The 19,421-nt window shown below is 41.6% G+C and overlaps 3 gene segments (V, D, J or C); all 3 read right to left on the bottom strand.

The window, feature by feature from the left end:
- Positions 1 to 4,243: 4,243 nt before the first annotated feature.
- LOC139216875 (immunoglobulin heavy variable 4-38-2-like) lies at positions 4,244 to 4,672 on the bottom strand. The segment is given in 2 exon segments: positions 4,244 to 4,545; positions 4,633 to 4,672. Coding segments are annotated over 2 exon segments (342 nt in total).
- Positions 4,673 to 13,409: 8,737 nt separating this feature from the next.
- LOC139216355 (Ig heavy chain V region 6.96-like) lies at positions 13,410 to 16,656 on the bottom strand. The segment is given in 2 exon segments: positions 13,410 to 13,723; positions 16,557 to 16,656. Coding segments are annotated over 2 exon segments (414 nt in total).
- Positions 16,657 to 17,006: 350 nt separating this feature from the next.
- On the bottom strand, positions 17,007 to 17,444 carry LOC139216853 (Ig heavy chain V region XIG14-like). The segment is given in 2 exon segments: positions 17,007 to 17,314; positions 17,405 to 17,444. Coding segments are annotated over 2 exon segments (348 nt in total).
- Positions 17,445 to 19,421: the final 1,977 nt, after the last annotated feature.

Here is a 19,421-nt window from a genome sequence, read left to right as displayed (position 1 = left end):
TAGTAACATAATGGCTTAAATTTGGTTTATTGTTCAACACATAAGTTCAGGAATACTGTGATCATGAAAATATTCATCTGTATATAATTATAAAATGTGTTTTCGTGTTGTAGAGATAATCCAATCTTTTCACTTCCAATTTTTCTCACTAGCTCACCTCATTCATTAAATGCCCACCATTGCCACCCGAGAACAAATTACGTAACATTAGCACCTCACTGTTCACACCATTACTCTGTGCGTCTGCTGTCACTGGTCAAAAGCCAGTGGCCTGTGGGCTGAATGGCTGTAACCCAAAGGATCAATAAATGAAGGGGCTTACTCACATAAAACCACCAAGATGAACAGAAGCTATTTGGGCTTTTTATACTTTGCTGCTCTACGTTCAATGAAATTCTAAAACAGTTCTAAGGGGATTTTTTTGACTATATTTTTTCATCTATATTGTAGAACATAGGAAGGGTTTAGCCCAGTTAGCCTACTTATACCAACTGTCCCTGTAAATGCTTTGAATTTGTTATGGAGAACCAATAACATTAAATGTGATGAACACAGAAATGCATCACTAATATCTTCCAGTAATAAAATATAGATGATTCTGAAATGGGCCATTCTGCACAATGAATACTTTTATTTGTGGGAGTTTAAACTATATTTTGTATGCAGGACTTTTACACTCAACTCCTCCTCTGTTTCTTAGCTGTTATTGGTGTGATTACAGTACAAAGAGGGAAGAGTTTCCATAGGTTTAGAAATGAAAGTGTTCTTTAATAACAATATCAGAGTTTTATACAAGAGTAGTGGAACAGGTAAAAATATCAAATACCTGGAAATACTGCAGTTGAATTATTACACAATATATTCATCTGAAAAACACTTCTAGCTTTTTAGTGGAGATCAAAATGTTTCATTTCCTGGATCAAAACCTTAAAATTTTGTAAAAGCAGATGGCAGTAACTGTATCTCTTCACTTTTTAAATGGATGCTTACTGTTCGTTGCATGAAATAGTCCTCATGTCTTGTGTAAACATCATAATATGAGTATACATATACAAAACCTCATGTCCTTGTAGTAAGGTGAAATCACATTTTTCAAAAAAGTAACTCTATTGAATAATTTATTTATCTATTTAAATTTACTTTAACAACATGTGAGTGTATCTGAGTCACATGGTTGATGAGTATTTGTGCAGGTCTGTTGGTGGTTTGTATCACTGTGGGCTGACGGACACAGTAATAAACAGCTGTGTCTTCAGGCTGCAGATTCTGTCCTGTTAATGTCACTGAACGAGTAGAGGTGTGTGTGTGGTAAAGGAACTTGTTCTTCAGAGCATCATTTTGGTAGAAGTCTCCTCCACCCCAACGATGAAAAATCCAGTCCATTTGTTTTCCTTCACGCTGTCTGATCCAACCTGTTGCATAGCTGTTATCAGTCAGAGAATAACCAGACACCTGACAGGTGATGGTCAAAGACTGTCCAGGCTGAACAGCCATTGAGTCTGGCTGGAGGAGATCAATACTGTTCACACCTGTGGAAACAGAAATCAACATTATCTCCATCATTCATCTGACTTTTCTATGTAGCTAATGTGTGTATTAGTGTGAATCCAGTGAAAGCTCCTCACAGGATCCAGCTGCCAGCAAAAGTATCAGAGTTACAGGGAACATAGTTGATGCTGAACGGAACTTATGTGGGCTGCTCTGTCCTCTCACTCTCACTGACACTCACGCTCACACTCTTCAGCTCTTTATAAGGCACCACACAATGTGGCAAATTTACATACTGTTGATGGTAAATCAGCTGACTGAAGTATATTAAATGAGTCAAAGTGAGGATGAAATGTTGAGGTGTTTCTCTTCATCTCACACAAAGAGAAGGTGGAACTTGAATCACTGACTAAAACACTTTTGATTGTTAATGAAAATTATTTTCCTGTAGTTTGACTAATTAATTAACATCACCATGAACTTGGCTGAAGACTTCTGATTCAGCTAGAAAGGCAGTTAATTACTAACGCAGTCAAGATTCAGATAAAGTGTGTTTTCAAAGGGTTTCATAGAAGAGAATCTTTTTGAGGATTCATTTCTACTGTAATTAGATTGCAAGCTTTCAAAACAAAGTCACTTTAAAGGTGATATTTACATACAATGATGTATCAGAGATTTTATAATATCAGTGGATTTTAAGTGATATGAATATATGCTTTTAAATTATATTAAGAAACATTTATGAAATCTAAAGAAAGTGGTCATGAAATCATTAGTGGTCTGAGGGCTCCTCCTCTGGTGGCTTCATGCTACAAGTGTTCAGGCTCTGAGGGGTTTTTGTTCAGGTCTACTGATGGTTTGTGTTACTGTGGGTGTCTGGCACAGTAATACACAGCAGAGTCTTCAGGCTGCACATTCTGTCCGTTTAGAGTCACTGTGTTGCTGGAAGAGTCTAAGTCGATACTGAACTTGTTCTTTAGTGAATCTTTAACGTCGCTGTCGCGACTAATCCACTCCAGTCCTTTCCCTGCAGGCTGTCTGATCCAAGCTGTGTAGTAGTCACTCACAGAATAAGAGACCTGACAGGTGATGGTCAGACGCTGACCAGGCTGCACAGTCACAGAGGCTGGCTGTGTCAACTGTTCACACTTCACACCTGTTAAAAAAAGAAAATGTTTTGGAACAAACAATCAAGTTATACAGCAAATGAAGAACTTTTGACTTCAACAAATCCAGAGAGACTCACATCCAGCTGCCAACAGCAGCAGCAGAGCTACAGAAAACATGGTTGATGCTGAAACTGACGTGCTGTGAACTCCACTGACGGCCTGATGTGAAGTTTTTATAGCTGAGTAATGAGGAAGGTCACTGAGTTTGCATAGAATCAACATGTGAAACATCAGTGTTGGTTTAAGTGGAGCCAATAGAAGAGTCTGTTGACTGTTATTATATCTGCACAGTGAAAGCATGCCTGTGAATCACCTCAGCTTTAAATATGATATTTTAATTTCATTACACACTCAATTGTAACATTTTGAAATTGTTCCTGAATTTATAGAAAGGAAACAACCTGTTAACTTTGTTTTTTTTTTTCCATTCAGTAGAAGATAGATAATTATAACATTAAACAGTTTATAAATCTTTTATTCCATAATGTGTTGCATGTGATGTAACATACAAATACTTAAAATTGCAAACAAAAGGATCATTTTACTATTCTTAATGTAAACATAAACATGAATCATGGATCATGGGAATCATATTCATTTAAACCAGAATTGCAGCAACTATGATTATGTGCACACATGGAAACAAAAGGAGCAACCACCAGGAATGTTGCTTTCTATGGGCCATTTTTAAACATGGCTTCATATTTACATTTTAAACCCACTTAAAATATGATGTCACCTGTTAGAAAGAATTTATTTACTGTGAATCCCTTCTTCATCAGACCCTAACAACACAGCTTGTTTTTGTAACTGCAGATTACTTAGTGTGCTTATTGATTATGTGATTGATATGATTATTAACAGAAATTGAGTGACAGTAGCCAAGATCATGTAAAAAGTCTAATGCTGCTGGTTTTCAGGTTTGGTTCTGGTTTAAGGCGTCTGGGTTTACAGACTGTAGAGGAGCAGCTCCTTCCTTCTGCTGTACATCTTGAGATCTACTTTTGTCTGCTGAGATAAACTGACACTGACGGATGGAGCTGCAGTCACTGCTGATGAGAAATCAAGTTAACGCCTGACTTTTTTAGGGTAGAAAAGCTTCAGCTATCACAATATCCAGTGTACATGAGCAGCATGAGTGTTACATTAAGCTTTTGTTGAGTCCAGGGTTCAAGCATCACTCAGTTAAGATCAATGGGAACACCAGATGTGAGTATCTCCTATTAGTAAGAGAAGTCAATCAAAGTTGATAACAAAGTTTGATAATATTTCTCAGTAAAGTACAGAATATAAAACAAGATTTAAAAAATAATATGAAAAATGAAAGATACAATTAAGTACTAAAAATACTTAATGTTCTACCAGCCTCTAAGATGAGTAGTTTAGGATTTTGTACAGCTAGTCAACCAACTCCAGTCACTGTAAGTGTCTGGCACAATATTCTTTTGTAGATTTCTGTTTCTCTCTTTAACAGTGAACAGGTCCTGAAATCATTAGTGGTCTGAGGGCTCCTCCTCTGGTGGCTTCATGCTACAAGTGTTCAGGCTCTGAGGGGTTTTTGTTCAGGTCTACTGATGGTTTGTGTATTACTGTGGCTCTCTGGCACAGTAATACACAGCAGAGTCTTCAGGCTGCACATTCTGTCCGTTTAGAGTCACTGTGTTGCTGGAAGAGTCTAAGTCGATACTGAACTTGTTCTTTAGTGAATCTTTGTAGTATGACGCTCCAGTGTGTTTCATTCCAATCCACTCCAGTCCTTTCCCTGCAGGCTGTCTGATCCAAGCTGTGTGGTAGCCAAGAGAATAAGAGACCTGACAGGTGATGGTCAGACGCTGACCAGGCTGCACAGTCACAGAGGCTGGCTGTGTCAACTGTTCACACTTCACACCTGTTAAAAAAAAGAAAATGTTTTTTAACAAACAATCAAGTTATACAGCAAATGAAGAAATGTTTGAACAAATCCAGAGAGACTCACATCCAGCTGCCAACAGCAGCAGCAGAGCTACAGAAAACATGGTTGATGCTGAAACTGACGTGCTGTGAACTCCACTGACGGCCTGATGTGAAGTTTTTATAGCTGAGTAATGAGGAAGGTCACTGAGTTTGCATAGAATCAACATGTGAAACATCAGCGTTGGTCTAACTGAGAAGAATTCATAATGAAAACATCATATGATCATTAATAATCATTATTCTTATTGTTAATGTGAATATTATCATGAATCATGGATAATGGGAAACATACTGATTAAAATCAGCTTTGCATCAACTATGATGGTGTGCACACACGGAAACAAAAGCAGCAAACACCAAGAATGTTGCTTGCTATAAGCCATGTGTGCCAGTGTGTTTGGCATGTTTTCACATTTCAAACCCACTTTAAATATGATGTGAGCTGTTTTCCTGAAAGAATTGATTCACTCTGAATCTCTCCTATATCAGATTCATCATCAACAATGTGTGAACAGCTTTTTTGTATTGCAGCATTTATTTATTCATCTACTTGCTCTCTAGCCTTATAAAAGAAACTGTAGCATTATGCTTTTACATAGATTACAGACATTAGTGTTTCTTAATTGACAGAAGAACTTGTTTGAACAAGTGATATTTATTCTTTTTGTTTATTGTATTAATATTTAATAATAATATTTTCCAGAAACAATAGTTATGATTTCATAGAATGCATTATTAAGATTTGCATGTATATATGTAATGTAGTATAAAAAAAATATATACAAATATATACATAAATCAAAAAGAAAGATAAAGTGTACTTTGAAGAATGCTTCATACTTGGGCTGAAAGATACTGTAGGATTTTGTACAGCTGCTCAACCAACTCCAGTCACTGTGAGTGTCTGGCACAATAATAAACAGCAGAATCTTCAGTCTTCAGGCTGTTCATCTGCAGATACACTTGCTGTCTGCTGTTGTCTCTGGAGATGGTGAAGCGGCCTTGGACTGACTGAGAGTAGTATTTGCTGCTACCACCACCATCAGCAGCGATCCACTCCAGTCCTTTTCCAGGAGCCTGTCTGACCCAGTGCATCCAGTGGCTGCTGAATGTGAATCCAGAGGTTGTACAGGTCAATTTGTGGGATTCTCCAGGCCTTTTAACAGCTGGTTCAGATTCAGTCAGAGTCTGACCATCAACACCTGTCAAGAGAATGAATACACATCAAGTGAAATATGCTGGTGACACAAATATAAACTGTGTAAGGTTTAGGTCTGTGGATATCTTCACCTGCCCAGCAGATAGTTAAGAGCAGCAGTCCTGTCCTACAGTCCATCATGTTCAACTGTGTGTCCACTGTTCTCTGTCATCCTCTCTGCAGTCAGATAAGTAGAGGTGGAAGACATCTGAGTTTTGCATTAACTCCTCCTCACAGGGAGGAGAGAAGTAGACTGGACTTAGCTTTCAGTCTTTGTTTGGTGAAAATGCTGAATCATTGTTCAGGATTTATTCCTCTAAGTCAGTCAATTTAAAGTGTGTTTGGCATGTTTTCATTTCTTTTATGCAAAATGTCACTTAGTATTAAAATCAACCTAATTTCCCATCTTGCTTTTAATACATCTTCAACATTTTAATTTTAGTTCCTAAATTTGGCTCATTTGCCAACAAGGTTTATTCAAAATTGGTTTGTTGGCATCATTGTTTCACATTACTCACTGGAAGCATGTTGGGCAGCAGATGAGCCAAACCATCTACAATAATCTCTATTCATCCTATTATCAATAATAACAATAATAATAATAATTAATAAATGGTAAATCACAGGTTGGACATTTTAGTCAGAATACATTTTCTCACCATGAATAGTAACTACAAATTTTTATTGTCCATTCTGTGATAAACACTGTAGTTCAGAGCTCTCTGGACTCAGTGTTTCTAAAATGTTAAAAACTGTCCCAGTTTTGTGCCACAAGTGACTGATGATGTGTTTATAAGAGAGGAAGAGTTTGCATAGACCTCCCTCTACAGGTTTAAATAGGGAACGTGTGACACAGATACATTTCCATGAGCAGAGAATCTCTAAAACAGCAGAGGAAACTGTGAAGCATCAAAGTCCTGGCAGCTACTTTCTTCAGTACAATGTCAATCTTTAACTGATGGTGTAAAAGTTTAACGCTACTTTCTTTTAATACTGATGAAATTACAAAAGGAAAATGGATCCTATTTGTGTATCTGTGAAGAGATAAAGCTCCAGTTGAAGTGAGCTTTGTCAGATGTCATTTTCTACCCCAAGAAACAGGAAACATTACTTCCCTAAAGCTCTTATATTAAGGCAAAGTTGTTTGATACAGATGTCAGCTGCAGTGGAAGTCACATTAGATCTACATGGAATAATGTTCACGTTTAGAACATGTGAGTGTATTTGAGTCACATGGTTGATGAGTATTTGTGCAGGTCTGTTGGTGGTTTGTATCACTGTGGGCCGACGGACACAGTAATAAACAGCTGTGTCTTCAGGCTGCAGATTCTGTCCTTTTAGAGTCACTGTTCGAGCAGAAGTGTCTCTGCTGTAGCTGAACTTGTTCTTCAGAGCATCATTTTGACGAAGCGTACCTCCACCCCACTGATGGGAAATCCAGTCCATTTGTTTTCTTTCACGCTGTCTGATCCAACCTGTTGCATAGTTGTCATCAGTCAGAGAATAACCAGACACCTGACAGGTGATGGTCAAAGACTGTCCAGGCTGAACAGCCATTGAGTCTGGCTGGAGGAGATCAATACTGTTCACACCTGTGGAAAAGGAAACCAGCAGCATCAGAGCTACAGAGAACATGGTTGATGTTGAAGCTGAACTGATGTGAGCTCTTCTGTCCTCTCACTGACACTCACAGAGAAATACACTTCACTTCCTTATGAGTGCCCTTTATTTGCATGTTGTTGAATAATCTTTTGAATATCATTAGAATTAACTGAAGGTGTTAACACTGTGTCCTCTAGAGCCGACTGGTAGAGAATGCCTTTTTAAAGCATTTTTTACAGAACATATTTCTATGAAAGATCTTATACACACTCACCATCTAGATAGATAATTTAACAAACCTGTGGCGCTGCTTTGATATGATTTACTGTATAAATATGTCTTAAAAATCATGAAATTAGTGACGGTTTATGTACAAAAACTGAATATCCTATGATGCAGAACTTTTTAATGTTAAATAAATAAAATAAAGATAAAATAAAATGACAATAATATCAAAGAGATAAGCACATAGGAATTAAAAAGAATACAAATGTAATAAGATAGGGACAGACGTAGTATAAATAAAAAGAAGACAAAAGACAAAAGTTTTAAGATGAGATTTCAAAGAAGCAGGAGACTTGATGGATCTGAGTTCAGCTGGAAAAGAGTTCTTTGTCACATCTGCATTAGCTACATTACAACATTTTTTTTCTTTGGCAGTTTTGGATGTTTTTGTAGATTTGTTGATGTGCAGGAAAACTATTTTCATAATTTTGTGTACAACCTGCAAATCAGGTGGAAGCTTTTTATTTGTAGATGTAAATGTTTGTGTCACATGTATGGTCTTCATGCATGTCGTTATGAAGACATGTGTCTTTTTATACGTCTGTTAACATCACTTCCAGGGAAAAAACACAGAATAACATTTTCATATTTTCTGATTTTCTGCTTTTCCCACTATATTTGTGTCAGTCATAAATCACTTTAAAATTGAGTCAAATGAAACAAAATAAGACTTCAATATTCAGTCACTACTCAGAATTTAAATCAGTGATAATTAATCACACTCAGTTTTACAAAACAAGCGATAGTGAGACAACTGAATGTTGCCAATGGTGGTGGTAAATAGAGGAAGTAGTTTTTGTAACACTATCCTGTTATTGTCTCTCACTGTGTCTCTGGCACAGTAATACACTGCTGTGTCCTCAGTCTTCAGACTGTTCATCTGCAGATAGAGTTTACTGCTGGAGTCGTCTCTGGAGATGGTGAATCTACCCTGGACTGACTGGGAGTAATAGATATGACTACTGGATGTGTGTATGAAAGCGATCCACTCCAGTCCTTTTCCAGGAGCCTGTCTGACCCAGTTCATAGCGTAGCTGCTGAATGTGAATCCAGAGGTTGTACAGGTCAATTTGTGGGATTCTCCAGGCCTTTTAACAGCTGGTCCAGATTCAGTCAGAGTCTGACCATCAACACCTGTCAAGAGAATGAATACACATCAAGTGAAATATGCTGTTGACACAAATATAAACTGTGTAAGGTTTAGGTCTGTGGATATCTTCACCTGCCCAGCAGATAGTTAAGAGCAGCAGTCCTGTCCTACAGTCCATCATGTTCAACTGTGTGTCCACTGTTCTCTGTCATCCTCTCTGCAGTCAGATAAGTAGAGGTGGAAGACATCTGAGTTTTGCATTGACTCCTCCTCACAGGGAGGAACTGGATTTGACTTGAACGGCAGTCTTTGTTTGGTGAAAGTGAAAGAATAAATCTTTCCTGAACATGATTCTTTCCTCCACTAGTCCTTCATGCATGTTTCAGCATCAGTTGTGCAAAAAGTTTACAAATGATTTATTTCATTTATTTATTAAGCACAGCCTGCATCATGTAAAGACTCTGACAATAGTTCATCAATTTTAAGATACATTTTAATAGAAAAAAAACAACAATTATCACTTTAACAAATGTTATACTCTTTATTTTATGACAAAGTGTTCCTAAGTCGCATCTTTTCATGACATCAAGGGGCAAAATCCCCATTAATAAGTGACTTAAGCAGTAAACTAAAAACAAATTCAGAAAAAACATATGACCAGTTGGTACAAAGCAGCCATGAATACCTGTGTTTTTCAGTCAATAAAAATAAATTGAGTGGAACCACGTATAAATATGTTACTTTGTGTAAAACCAAAATTAAAGCAACAACTAAAAGGTTTCTCATCCTGTCTGCAGGTAGATTAGTGTTATGTTTCATTTCTTGTCAGATGAAAAGCTTTTTTAAACACTGCTGTGAGCTGAAATAATGCTGTTAATAATTTACATAAATACTGAGAGTCAGACAAAGAAGAGACTTTTTAGAAAATGTTGCCACTAGATAGTATATTTGATAATAATGTTATTATCATTAATATATATTATAGTGAACAATGTTATATTCCTTTTACTTTTTCATTTCTAGATGTCTGTTTGTCTCTTTAACAGTGAACAGGTCCTGAAATCATTAGTGGTCTGAGGGCTCCTCCTCTGGTGGCTTCATGCTACAAGTGTTGAGGCTCTGAGGGGTTTTTGTTCAGGTCTACTGATGGTTTGTGTTACTGTGGGTCTCTGGCACAGTAATACACAGCAGAGTCTTCAGGCTGCACATTCTGTCCGTTTAGAGTCGCTGTTTTGCTGGAAGAGTCTAAGTTGATACTGAACTTGTTCTTTCATGAATCTTTGTAGGATGCTGTGCAGCCAGCACATTGCCTTCCAATCCACTCCAGTCCTTTCCCTGCAGGCTGTCTGATCCAAGCTGTGTAGTAGCCACTCAAAGAATAAGAGACCTGACAGGTGATGGTCAGACTCTGACCAGGCTGCACAGTCACAGAGGCTGGCTGTGTCAACTGTTCACACTTGACACCTGTGGAGGAAAACATGGTGAATATTGAATCACTGATAACAGTGAACAGTCAGCGTGCTGTGATCATACTGTCAGTGTCTCTGCCTCAGTGAGACTCACAGGATCCAGCAGCCAGCAGCAGCAGCAGAGCTACAGACAACATTGTTGGTACTGAAGGTGATCTGATGGGAGCTTCTCTTCTTCTGCTGCTACTGACAGCATGATACCAAGTCTTTATAGCAGACTGTGAGGAAGTTCACTTTGCATAGAGAAGGACACTGATGGGGTATAAAAGAAGGATGGACTGTTGTGTCACAAGTAGTCATAGCTTGGAATTGTGTTGTGAACATTTACTAAATTGAAATCTAAAGGTTTTTTTTTGGTGCATTCATATTCTCACTTAACAGAATATTTATTGCTCCCCAAAAGCCAGAGCCACACAAAAACTTGTCTAAAGAGCAGTTTTATTAAGAGTGTTTCTGTGAGTGTGCTGATGATGTTGAGCTGAAGCTGAAGCCCAAGTTTTGACTTGTTTTGACATTTTAGGTTTTTGTACAGCGTTGCTCCCTCCTGTGTCACTGTGAGTCTCTGGCACAATAATAAACAGCAGAATCTTCAGTCTTCAGGCTGTTCATCTGCAGATACACCTGCTGTCTGCTGTTGTCTCTGGAGATGGTGAAGCGGCCTTGGACTGACTGAGAGTAGTGGATGCTGCTACCACTGCCACTGTGAATCCAGGCAATCCACTCCAGTCCTTTTCCAGGAGCCTGTCTGATCCAACTCATATGGTTGTCACTGAATGTGAATCCAGAGGCTGTACAGGTCAATTTGTGGGATTCTCCAGGCCTTTTAACAGCTGGTTCAGATTCAGTCAGAGTCTGACCATCAACACCTGTCAAGAGAATGAATACACATCAAGTGAAATATGCTGTTGACACAAATATAAACTGTGTAAGGTTTAGGTCTGTGGATATCTTCACCTGCCCAGCAGATAGTTAAGAGCAGCAGTCCTGTCCTACAGTCCATCATGTTCAACTGTGTGTCCACTGTTCTCTGTCATTCTCTCTGCAGTCAGATAAGTAGAGGTGGAAGACATCTGAGTTTTGCATTGACTCCTCCTCACAGGGAGGAACTGGATTTGACTCTCAGTTACTGTTTGGTGAAACCAGAGCATAAATGTTTTCTGTACATGAGTCCTTCCTCCAAGCGTCTGTGCAATAGGTTGATTTAAACATTATTTAAGTAGGTTATTAAACAGTCGTGTAAAGACTCTGACAATACTTCATCAGTTTTACAACCATTTTAATAGAAAACAACAACAGGGTGATCCCCTGACCCAACTGTGACCCACAGAAGTTCACATGACCGGATACCAAAAGTTCCTTTTGATGAGCCTGACGAACAGATTTACATTTACATTCAGCGACAGAATGTTCATTGCTCCCAGTCTCAATCACCTGCACACGGGAGAACACCAGAGCTGTCTGGATGAAGTAATAATATTAAATCTTTGTCCATAAAAGCATTATTGGAACTTGACCACTGTTTATTGTTATTGTTGGTGTCTGTGGCAGTTCCCTGTCAACCGTATGGTGGAGACCACAGGAAGTCATTGCCCCCGAGGAGGAAATAGTACACATCTTTGCCAATTGGAAATGTTTATGTCTTGGCTGGGACAAGTTACTTCCTGGTCTCTTTGCTGGTTGTTTGGCAACTCTCTGCTTGTAAAGGTGCTGGAAGGTAGAATTTGCTACGTAAAGACAGAGCCATACTACCTGTTTCTCCCTGTTAACGGTGTTCATGTTAAGCAAAGCTAGCCAGTATAGACTGTATGCTAACCGGCTGCAGGCTGTAGCAGCATATTTAATGCACAGACATGAGAGTGGTATCAATCATCTCATCTAAAAATAACCAAATTATTAAATGTTGAACTATTCCTTAAACCCATCACATCTCATATTTTCAATCCTTACAAAAAACAAGGTGTAAAATCCATTCAATGTTTCTAGTTTTGAGCTAGCCTCATACAGACATCAGAGATACAAGCACAACAAATTCATGTTTTTTCCTAAAATCCTGAACTATTCCTTTAAATCCATCTTTTGTATTCAGGCAGGTGAAGAAACACTTGCATTCTTTTAATGGACAGCCGGAGATTATTCACAGATCAGCCGGAGGTTTCAGTCGGGTCTCAGAAGCGCCTTTAATTCAGATTCACAGGTGAAATATAATGCCATACAGCGCTGGGCTCATGGCAGACCTTGGGGGGAGGTTCTGGCCAGAGGAGTCAAGAACTGGGTTTTCCAACAGATTTTAAAGGGTAGACTATCACAGTATCACACGTAACCATTGTTTGACTGGACACTAGGTCCGTGCGTCAGTCTCCAACAGCCATCAGCGTTGTCTGCGTAGGCATGTATCTAGCAGGAATATGTTTAGAAAAAAAGAACTTTCTGTTTCTTACAATCAAGATATTACATCTGCTTCTTAAAACAATAGAGGAGACACCAGTCTGTCAGGTCAGACTGACCTGTAAAACGTTTGAGAAACATATGAGACACTTTATGATTCAAAGTTCTAATTAACATTGAAGACATTTTGTTGTAATATTCAATTCTAATGTAACACAGGTTATGACTGAATAATAATCTACATGAACCAACAGCTGCCTGCTGACTTTCTTTGGGGTAAATACTGAATCTGAAAAGAACAAACATGATTTACTGTCTGGAAATCAACGTATCTTCCTGTCATCATTATAAATGAAGCTGTTATGGTTCATTATGTGATAATTTGCTGTTGGGGATAAACAGAAGAAGTAGTTATGTAAGACTATCCTATTGAACATTTTTTTATTGTTATCTTTTATATTTGGTATAGTCCCAGTGATGCAGCCTGATCAGAGCTTTGAAAAATATTTAGGATTTTTCTCTCTATGACGTTAAAATACTTTTCTTCATATATTTGTATCAGGATCAGTGCTTTGGTGCAATTAATGTATTTTGGTCTGAGTCTAAATGTTGACCTCCTCCTGGCTGATTCTGAATTTTGTTTCACATAAATTGACCACATATGTAATTTCCTGATGCTCAAAGAAAAGACAATCCCATGAGTTAGTGTGTGTTTATCAGCCCAGTGATAATGAGTGTAGGATTTTGTACAGCTGCTCAATCAACTCCAGTCACTGTGAGTCTCTGGCACAATAATAAACAGCAGAATCTTCAGTCTTCAGGCTGTTCATCTGCAGATACACCTGCTGTCTGCTGTTGTCTCTGGAGATGGTGAAGCGGCCTTGAACTGACTGAGAGTAGGATTTGCTGCTACTGCCACTGTTGATGAAAGCGACCCACTCCAGTCCTTTTCCAGGAGCCTGTCTGACCCAGTGCATCCAGTAGTCACTGAATGTGAATCCAGAGGCTGTACAGGTCAATTTGTGGGATTCTCCAGGCCTTTTAACAGCTGGTTCAGATTCAGTCAGAGTCTGACCATCAACACCTGTCAAGAGAATGAATACACATCAAGTGAAATATGCTGGTGACACAAATATAAACTGTGTAAGGTTTAGGTCTGTGGATATCTTCACCTGCCCAGCAGATAGTTAAGAGCAGCAGTCCTGTCCTACAGTCCATCATGTTCAACTGTGTGTCCACTGTTCTCTGTCATCCTCTCTGCAGTCAGATAAGTAGAGGTGGAAGACATCTGAGTTTTGCATTGACTCCTCCTCACAGGGAGGAACTGGATTTAACTGTCAGTTACTGTTTGGTGAAACCAGAGCATAAATGTTTTCTGGAGCTGGAGCCGGAGCTTGTGCGTTAGGTTGAGAGGTACCGGCTAGATATAGTCGGGCTCACCTCCACTCACAGCTTGGGCTCTGGAACCCAGCTCCTCGAGAGGGGCTGGACTCTCCATTTCTCTGGTGTTGCCCGCGGTGTGCGGCGGCGGGCTGGTGTGGGCTTGCTTATAGCCCCACAGCTCAGCCGCCATGTGTTGGAGTTTACCCCGGTGAGCGAGAGGGTCGCGTCCCTGCGCCTTCGGGTCGGGGACAGGTCTCTCACTGTGGTTTCGGCCTATGGGCCGAATAGCAGTGCAGAGTACCCGGCCTTCTTGGAGTCCCTGGGAGGGGTGCTGGATGGTGCGCCGACTGGGGACTCCATTGTTCTACTGGGGGACTTCAACGCCCACGTGGGCAGCGACAGTGAGACCTGGAGAGGCGTGATTGGGAGGAACGGCCTCCCCGATCTGAACCCGAGTGGTGTTCTGTTGTTGGACTTCTGTGCTAGTCACAGACTGTCCATAACGAACACCATGTTCGAGCACAAGGGCGTCCATCGGTGCACGTGGCACCAGGACGTCCTAGGCCGGAGGTCGATGATCGACTTCGTTGTCGTGTCATCTGACCTCCGTCCGTGTGTTCTGGACACTCGGGTGAAGAGAGGGGCTGAGCTGTCAACTGATCACCACCTGGTGGTGAGTTGGATCCGCTGGCAGGGGAGGAAGCCGGAGAGACTCGGCAGGCCCAAGCGTATCGTGAGGGTCTGTTGGGAACGTCTGGCGGAACCCGCTGTCGCTGCGGTTTTCAACTCCCACCTCCGGGAGAGCTTCTCACAGATCCCGGGGGAGGCTGGAGATATTGAGTCCGAGTGGACCATGTTCTCCACCTCCATTGTCGGCGTGGCCGCTCGGAGCTGTGGCCGTAAGGTCTCTGGTGCCTGTCGTGGCGGCAATCCCCGAACCCGGTGGTGGACACTGGAAGTAAGGGATGCCGTCAAGCTGAAGAAGGAGTCCTACCGGGCCTTATTGGCTCGTGGAACTCCTGAGGCAGCTGACATGTACCGGCAGGCCAAGCGTGCTGCAGCCCGGGTGGTTGTGGAGGCAAAAACTCGGGCCTGGGAGGAGTTCGGGGAGGCCATGGAGGAGGACTACCGGTCGGCCTCGAGGAAATTCTGGCAAACCGTCCGGCGCCTCAGGAGGGGGAAGCAGGACCCCACCAACACTGTTTACAGTGAGGGTGGGGAGCTGTTGACCTCGACTGGGGATGTCGTCGGGCGGTGGAAGGAATACTTCGAGGATCTCCTCAATCCCACCGCCAGGTCTTCCATTGAGGAGGCAGAGGCTGGGGATTCAGAAGTGGACTCGTTCATCACCCAAGCCGAAGTCGCCGAGGTGGTCAGAAAGCTCCTCGGTGGCAAGGCACCAGGGGTGGACGAGATCCGCCCTGAATACCTCAAGTCTCTGGATGTACAGGGACTGTCTTGGTTGACAGGTCTCTGTAACATCGCCTGGCGGTCGGGGACAGTGCCTCTGGAATGGCAGACCGGGGTGGTGGTCCCTCTTTTTAAGATGGGCGACCGGAGGATGTGTTCCAGCTATAGGGGGATCACACTCCTCAGCCTCCCCGGGAAAGTTTATTCCAGGGTACTGGAGAGGAGGATACGGCCGATAGTCGAACCTCGGATTCAGGAGGAACAATGCGGGTTCCGTCCTGGTCGCGGAACACTGGACCAGCTCCACACTCTCCATCGGGTGCTCGAGGGTTCATGGGAGTTTGCCCAACCTGTCCACATGTGCTTTGTGGACTTGGAGAAGGCATTCGACCGTGTCCCTCGTGGCATCTTGGGGGGGTGCTTCGGGAGTATGGGGTCCGGGGCCCTTTGCTAAGGGCTGTCCGGTCCCTGTACGACCGGAGTAGGAGTCTGGTTCGCATTGCCGGCAGTAAGTCAGACCTGTTCCCGGTGCATGTTGGACTCCGGCAGGGCTGCCCTTTGTCACCGGTTCTGTTCATTATTTTTATGGACAGAATTTCTAGGCGCAGCCAGGGGCCGGAGGGGGTCCGGTTTGGGGACCGCATGATAGCATCTCTGCTTTTTGCGGATGATGTTGTCATGTTGGCTTCGTCAGGCCGAGACCTCCAGTGTGCACTGGGGCGGTTTGCAGCCGAGTGCGAAACGGCTGGGATGAGAATCAGCACCTCCAAGTCCGAGGCCATGGTTCTCGACCGGAAAAAGGTGGTTTGCCATCTCCGGGTCGGTGGAGAGTCCTTGCCTCAAGTGGAGGAGTTCAAGTATCTCTGGGTCTTGTTCACGAGTGGGGGAAGGATGGAGCATGAGATCGACAGGCGGATCGGTGCAGCGTCTGCAGTAATGCAGTCGCTGTATCGGTCCGTCGTGGTGAAGAGGGAGCTGAGCCAAAAGGCAAAGCTCTCGATTTACCGGTCGATCTACGTTCCTACCCTCACCTATGGTCATGAACTTTGGGTCATGACCGAAAGAACAAGATCTCGGATACAAGCGGCCGAAATGAGTTTCCTCCGCAGGGTGGCCGGACTCACCCTTAGAGATAGGGTGAGGAGTTCGATCATCCGGGAGGGGCTCGGAGTAGAGCCGTTGCTTCTCCACATCGAGAGGAGCCAGCTGAGGTGGCTCGGGCATCTGTTTCGGATGCCTCCTGGACGCCTCCCTGGGGAGGTTTTCCGGGCATGTCCCACCGGAAGGAGGCCCCGGGGAAGACCCAGGACACGCTGGAGGGACTACGTCTCTCGGCTGGCCTGGGGTCCCACCGGATGAGCTGGAGGAGGTGTCTGGGGCCCGGGAAGTTTGGGCATCTCTGCTAAAACTGCTGCCCCCGCGACCCGACCCCGGATAAACGGTTGAAAATGAATGAATGAATGAATGAAAGGTCCTGAAATCATTAGTGGTCTGAGGGCTCCTCCTCTGGTGGCTTCATGCTACGAGTGTTCAGGCTCTGAGGGGTTTTTGTTTAGGTCTACTGATGGTTTGTGTCACTGTGGCTCTCTGGCACAGTAATACACAGCAGAGTCTTCAGGCTGCACATTCTGTCCGTTTAGAGTCACTGTTTTGCTGGAAGAGTCTAAGTCGATACTGAACTTGTTCTTTAGTGAATCTTTGTAGGATGTGGTGTATCCAGCAGCTGCACTTCCAATCCACTCCAGTCCTTTCCCTGCAGGCTGTCTGATCCAAGCTGTGTAGTAGTCACTCACAGAATAAGAGACCTGACAGGTGATGGTCAGACGCTGACCAGGCTGCACAGTCACAGAGGCTGGCTGTGTCAACTGTTCACACTTCACACCTGTTAAAAAAAGAAAATGTTTTGGAACAAACAATCAAGTTATACAGCAAATGAAGAACTTTTGACTTCAACAAATCCAGAGAGACTCACATCCAGCTGCCAACAGCAGCAGCAGAGCTACAGAAAACATGGTTGATGCTGAAACTGACGTGCTGTGAACTCCACTGACGGCCTGATGTGAAGTTTTTATAGCTGAGTAATGAGGAAGGTCACTGAGTTTGCATAGAATCAACATGTGAAACATCAGCATTGGTCTAACTGAGAAGAATTCATAATGAAAACATTATATAATCATAAATAATCATTATTCTTATTCTTAATGTGAATATTATCATGAATCGTGGATAATGGGAAACATACTGATTAAAATCAGCTTTGCATCAACTATGATGGTGTGCACACACAGAAACAAAAGCAGCAAACACCAAGAATGTTGCTTGCTATAAGCCATGTGTGCCAGTGTGTTTGGCATGTTTTCACATTTCAAACCCACTTTAAATATGATGTGAGCTGTTTTCCTGAAAGAACTGATTCACTCTGAATCTCTCCTATATCAGATTCATCATCAACAATGTGTGAACAGCTTTTTTGTATTGCAGCATTTATTTATTCATCTACTTGCTCTCTAGCCCTATAAAAGAAACTGTATCATTATGTTTTCAACATAGATTACAGACATTAGTGTTTCTTAATTGATAGAAGAACTTGTATGAACAAGTGATATTTATTCTTTTTGTTTATTGTATTAATGTTTGATAATAATATTTATCAGAAACAATAGTTATGATTTCATATAATGCATTATTTAAAGATATGCATGTATATATGTAATGCAATATTATGTAGTATACAATAATATATACAAATATATACATAAATCAAAAAGAAAGATAAAGTGTACTTTGAAGAATGCTTCATACTTGGGCTGAAAGATACTGTAGGATTTTGTACAGCTGCTCAACCAACTCCAGTCACTGTGAGTGTCTGGCACAATAATAAACAGCAGAATCTTCAGTCTTCAGGCTGTTCATCTGCAGATACAGCTGCTGTCTGCTGTTGTCTCTGGAGATGGTGAAGCGGCCTTGGACTGACTGAGAGTAGTATGTGTCGCTACTGCCACTGCTGATGAAAGCGATCCACTCCAGTCCTTTTCCAGGAGCCTGTCTGACCCAGTTCATATGGTAGCCGCTGAATGAGAATCCAGAGGCTGTACAGGTCAATTTGTGGGATTCTCCAGGCCTTTTAACAGCTGGTTCAGATTCAGTCAGAGTCTGACCATCAACACCTGTCAAGAGAATGAATACACATCAAGTGAAATATGCTGTTGACACAAATATAAACTGTGTAAGGTTTAGGTCTGTGGATATCTTCACCTGCCCAGCAGATAGTTAAGAGCAGCAGTCCTGTCCTACAGTCCATCATGTTCAACTGTGTGTCCACTGTTCTCTGTCATCCTCTCTGCAGTCAGATAAGTAGAGGTGGAAGACATCTAAGTTTTGCATTAACTCCTCCTCACAGGGAGGAGAGAAGTAGACTGGACTTAGCTTTCAGTCTTTGTTTGGTGAAAATGCTGAATCATTGTTCAGGATTTATTCCTCTAAGTCAGTCAATTTAAAGTGTGTTTGGCATGTTTTCATTTCTTTTATGCAAAATGTCACTTAGTATTAAAATCAACCTAATTTCCCATCTTGCTTTTAATACATCTTCAACATGTTAATTTTAGTTCCCAAATTTGGCTCATTTTCCAACAAGGTTTATTCAAAATTGGTTTGTTGGCATCATTGTTTCACATTACTCCCTGGAAGCATGTTGGGCAACAGATGAGCCAAATCATCTACAATAATCTCTATTCATCCTATTATCAATAATAAACTTGATGCTAATAATAATAATAATAATAATAATTAATAAATTGTAAATCACAGGTTGGACATTTTAGTCAGAATACATTTTCTCACCATGAATAGTAACTAGAAATGATAAACTCCTGATCATTTTATTGTCCATTCTGTGATAAACACTGTAGTTCAGAGCTCTCTGGACTCAGTGTTTCTAAAATGTTAAAAACTGTCCCAGTTTTGTGCCACAAGTGACTGATGGTGTGTTT

Source organism: Pempheris klunzingeri, chromosome 17 (assembly GCF_042242105.1).
Source record: "Pempheris klunzingeri isolate RE-2024b chromosome 17, fPemKlu1.hap1, whole genome shotgun sequence".
Lineage (NCBI taxonomy): Eukaryota > Metazoa > Chordata > Actinopteri > Acropomatiformes > Pempheridae > Pempheris > Pempheris klunzingeri.
This window is presented reverse-complemented; position numbering and strand designations above follow the sequence as displayed.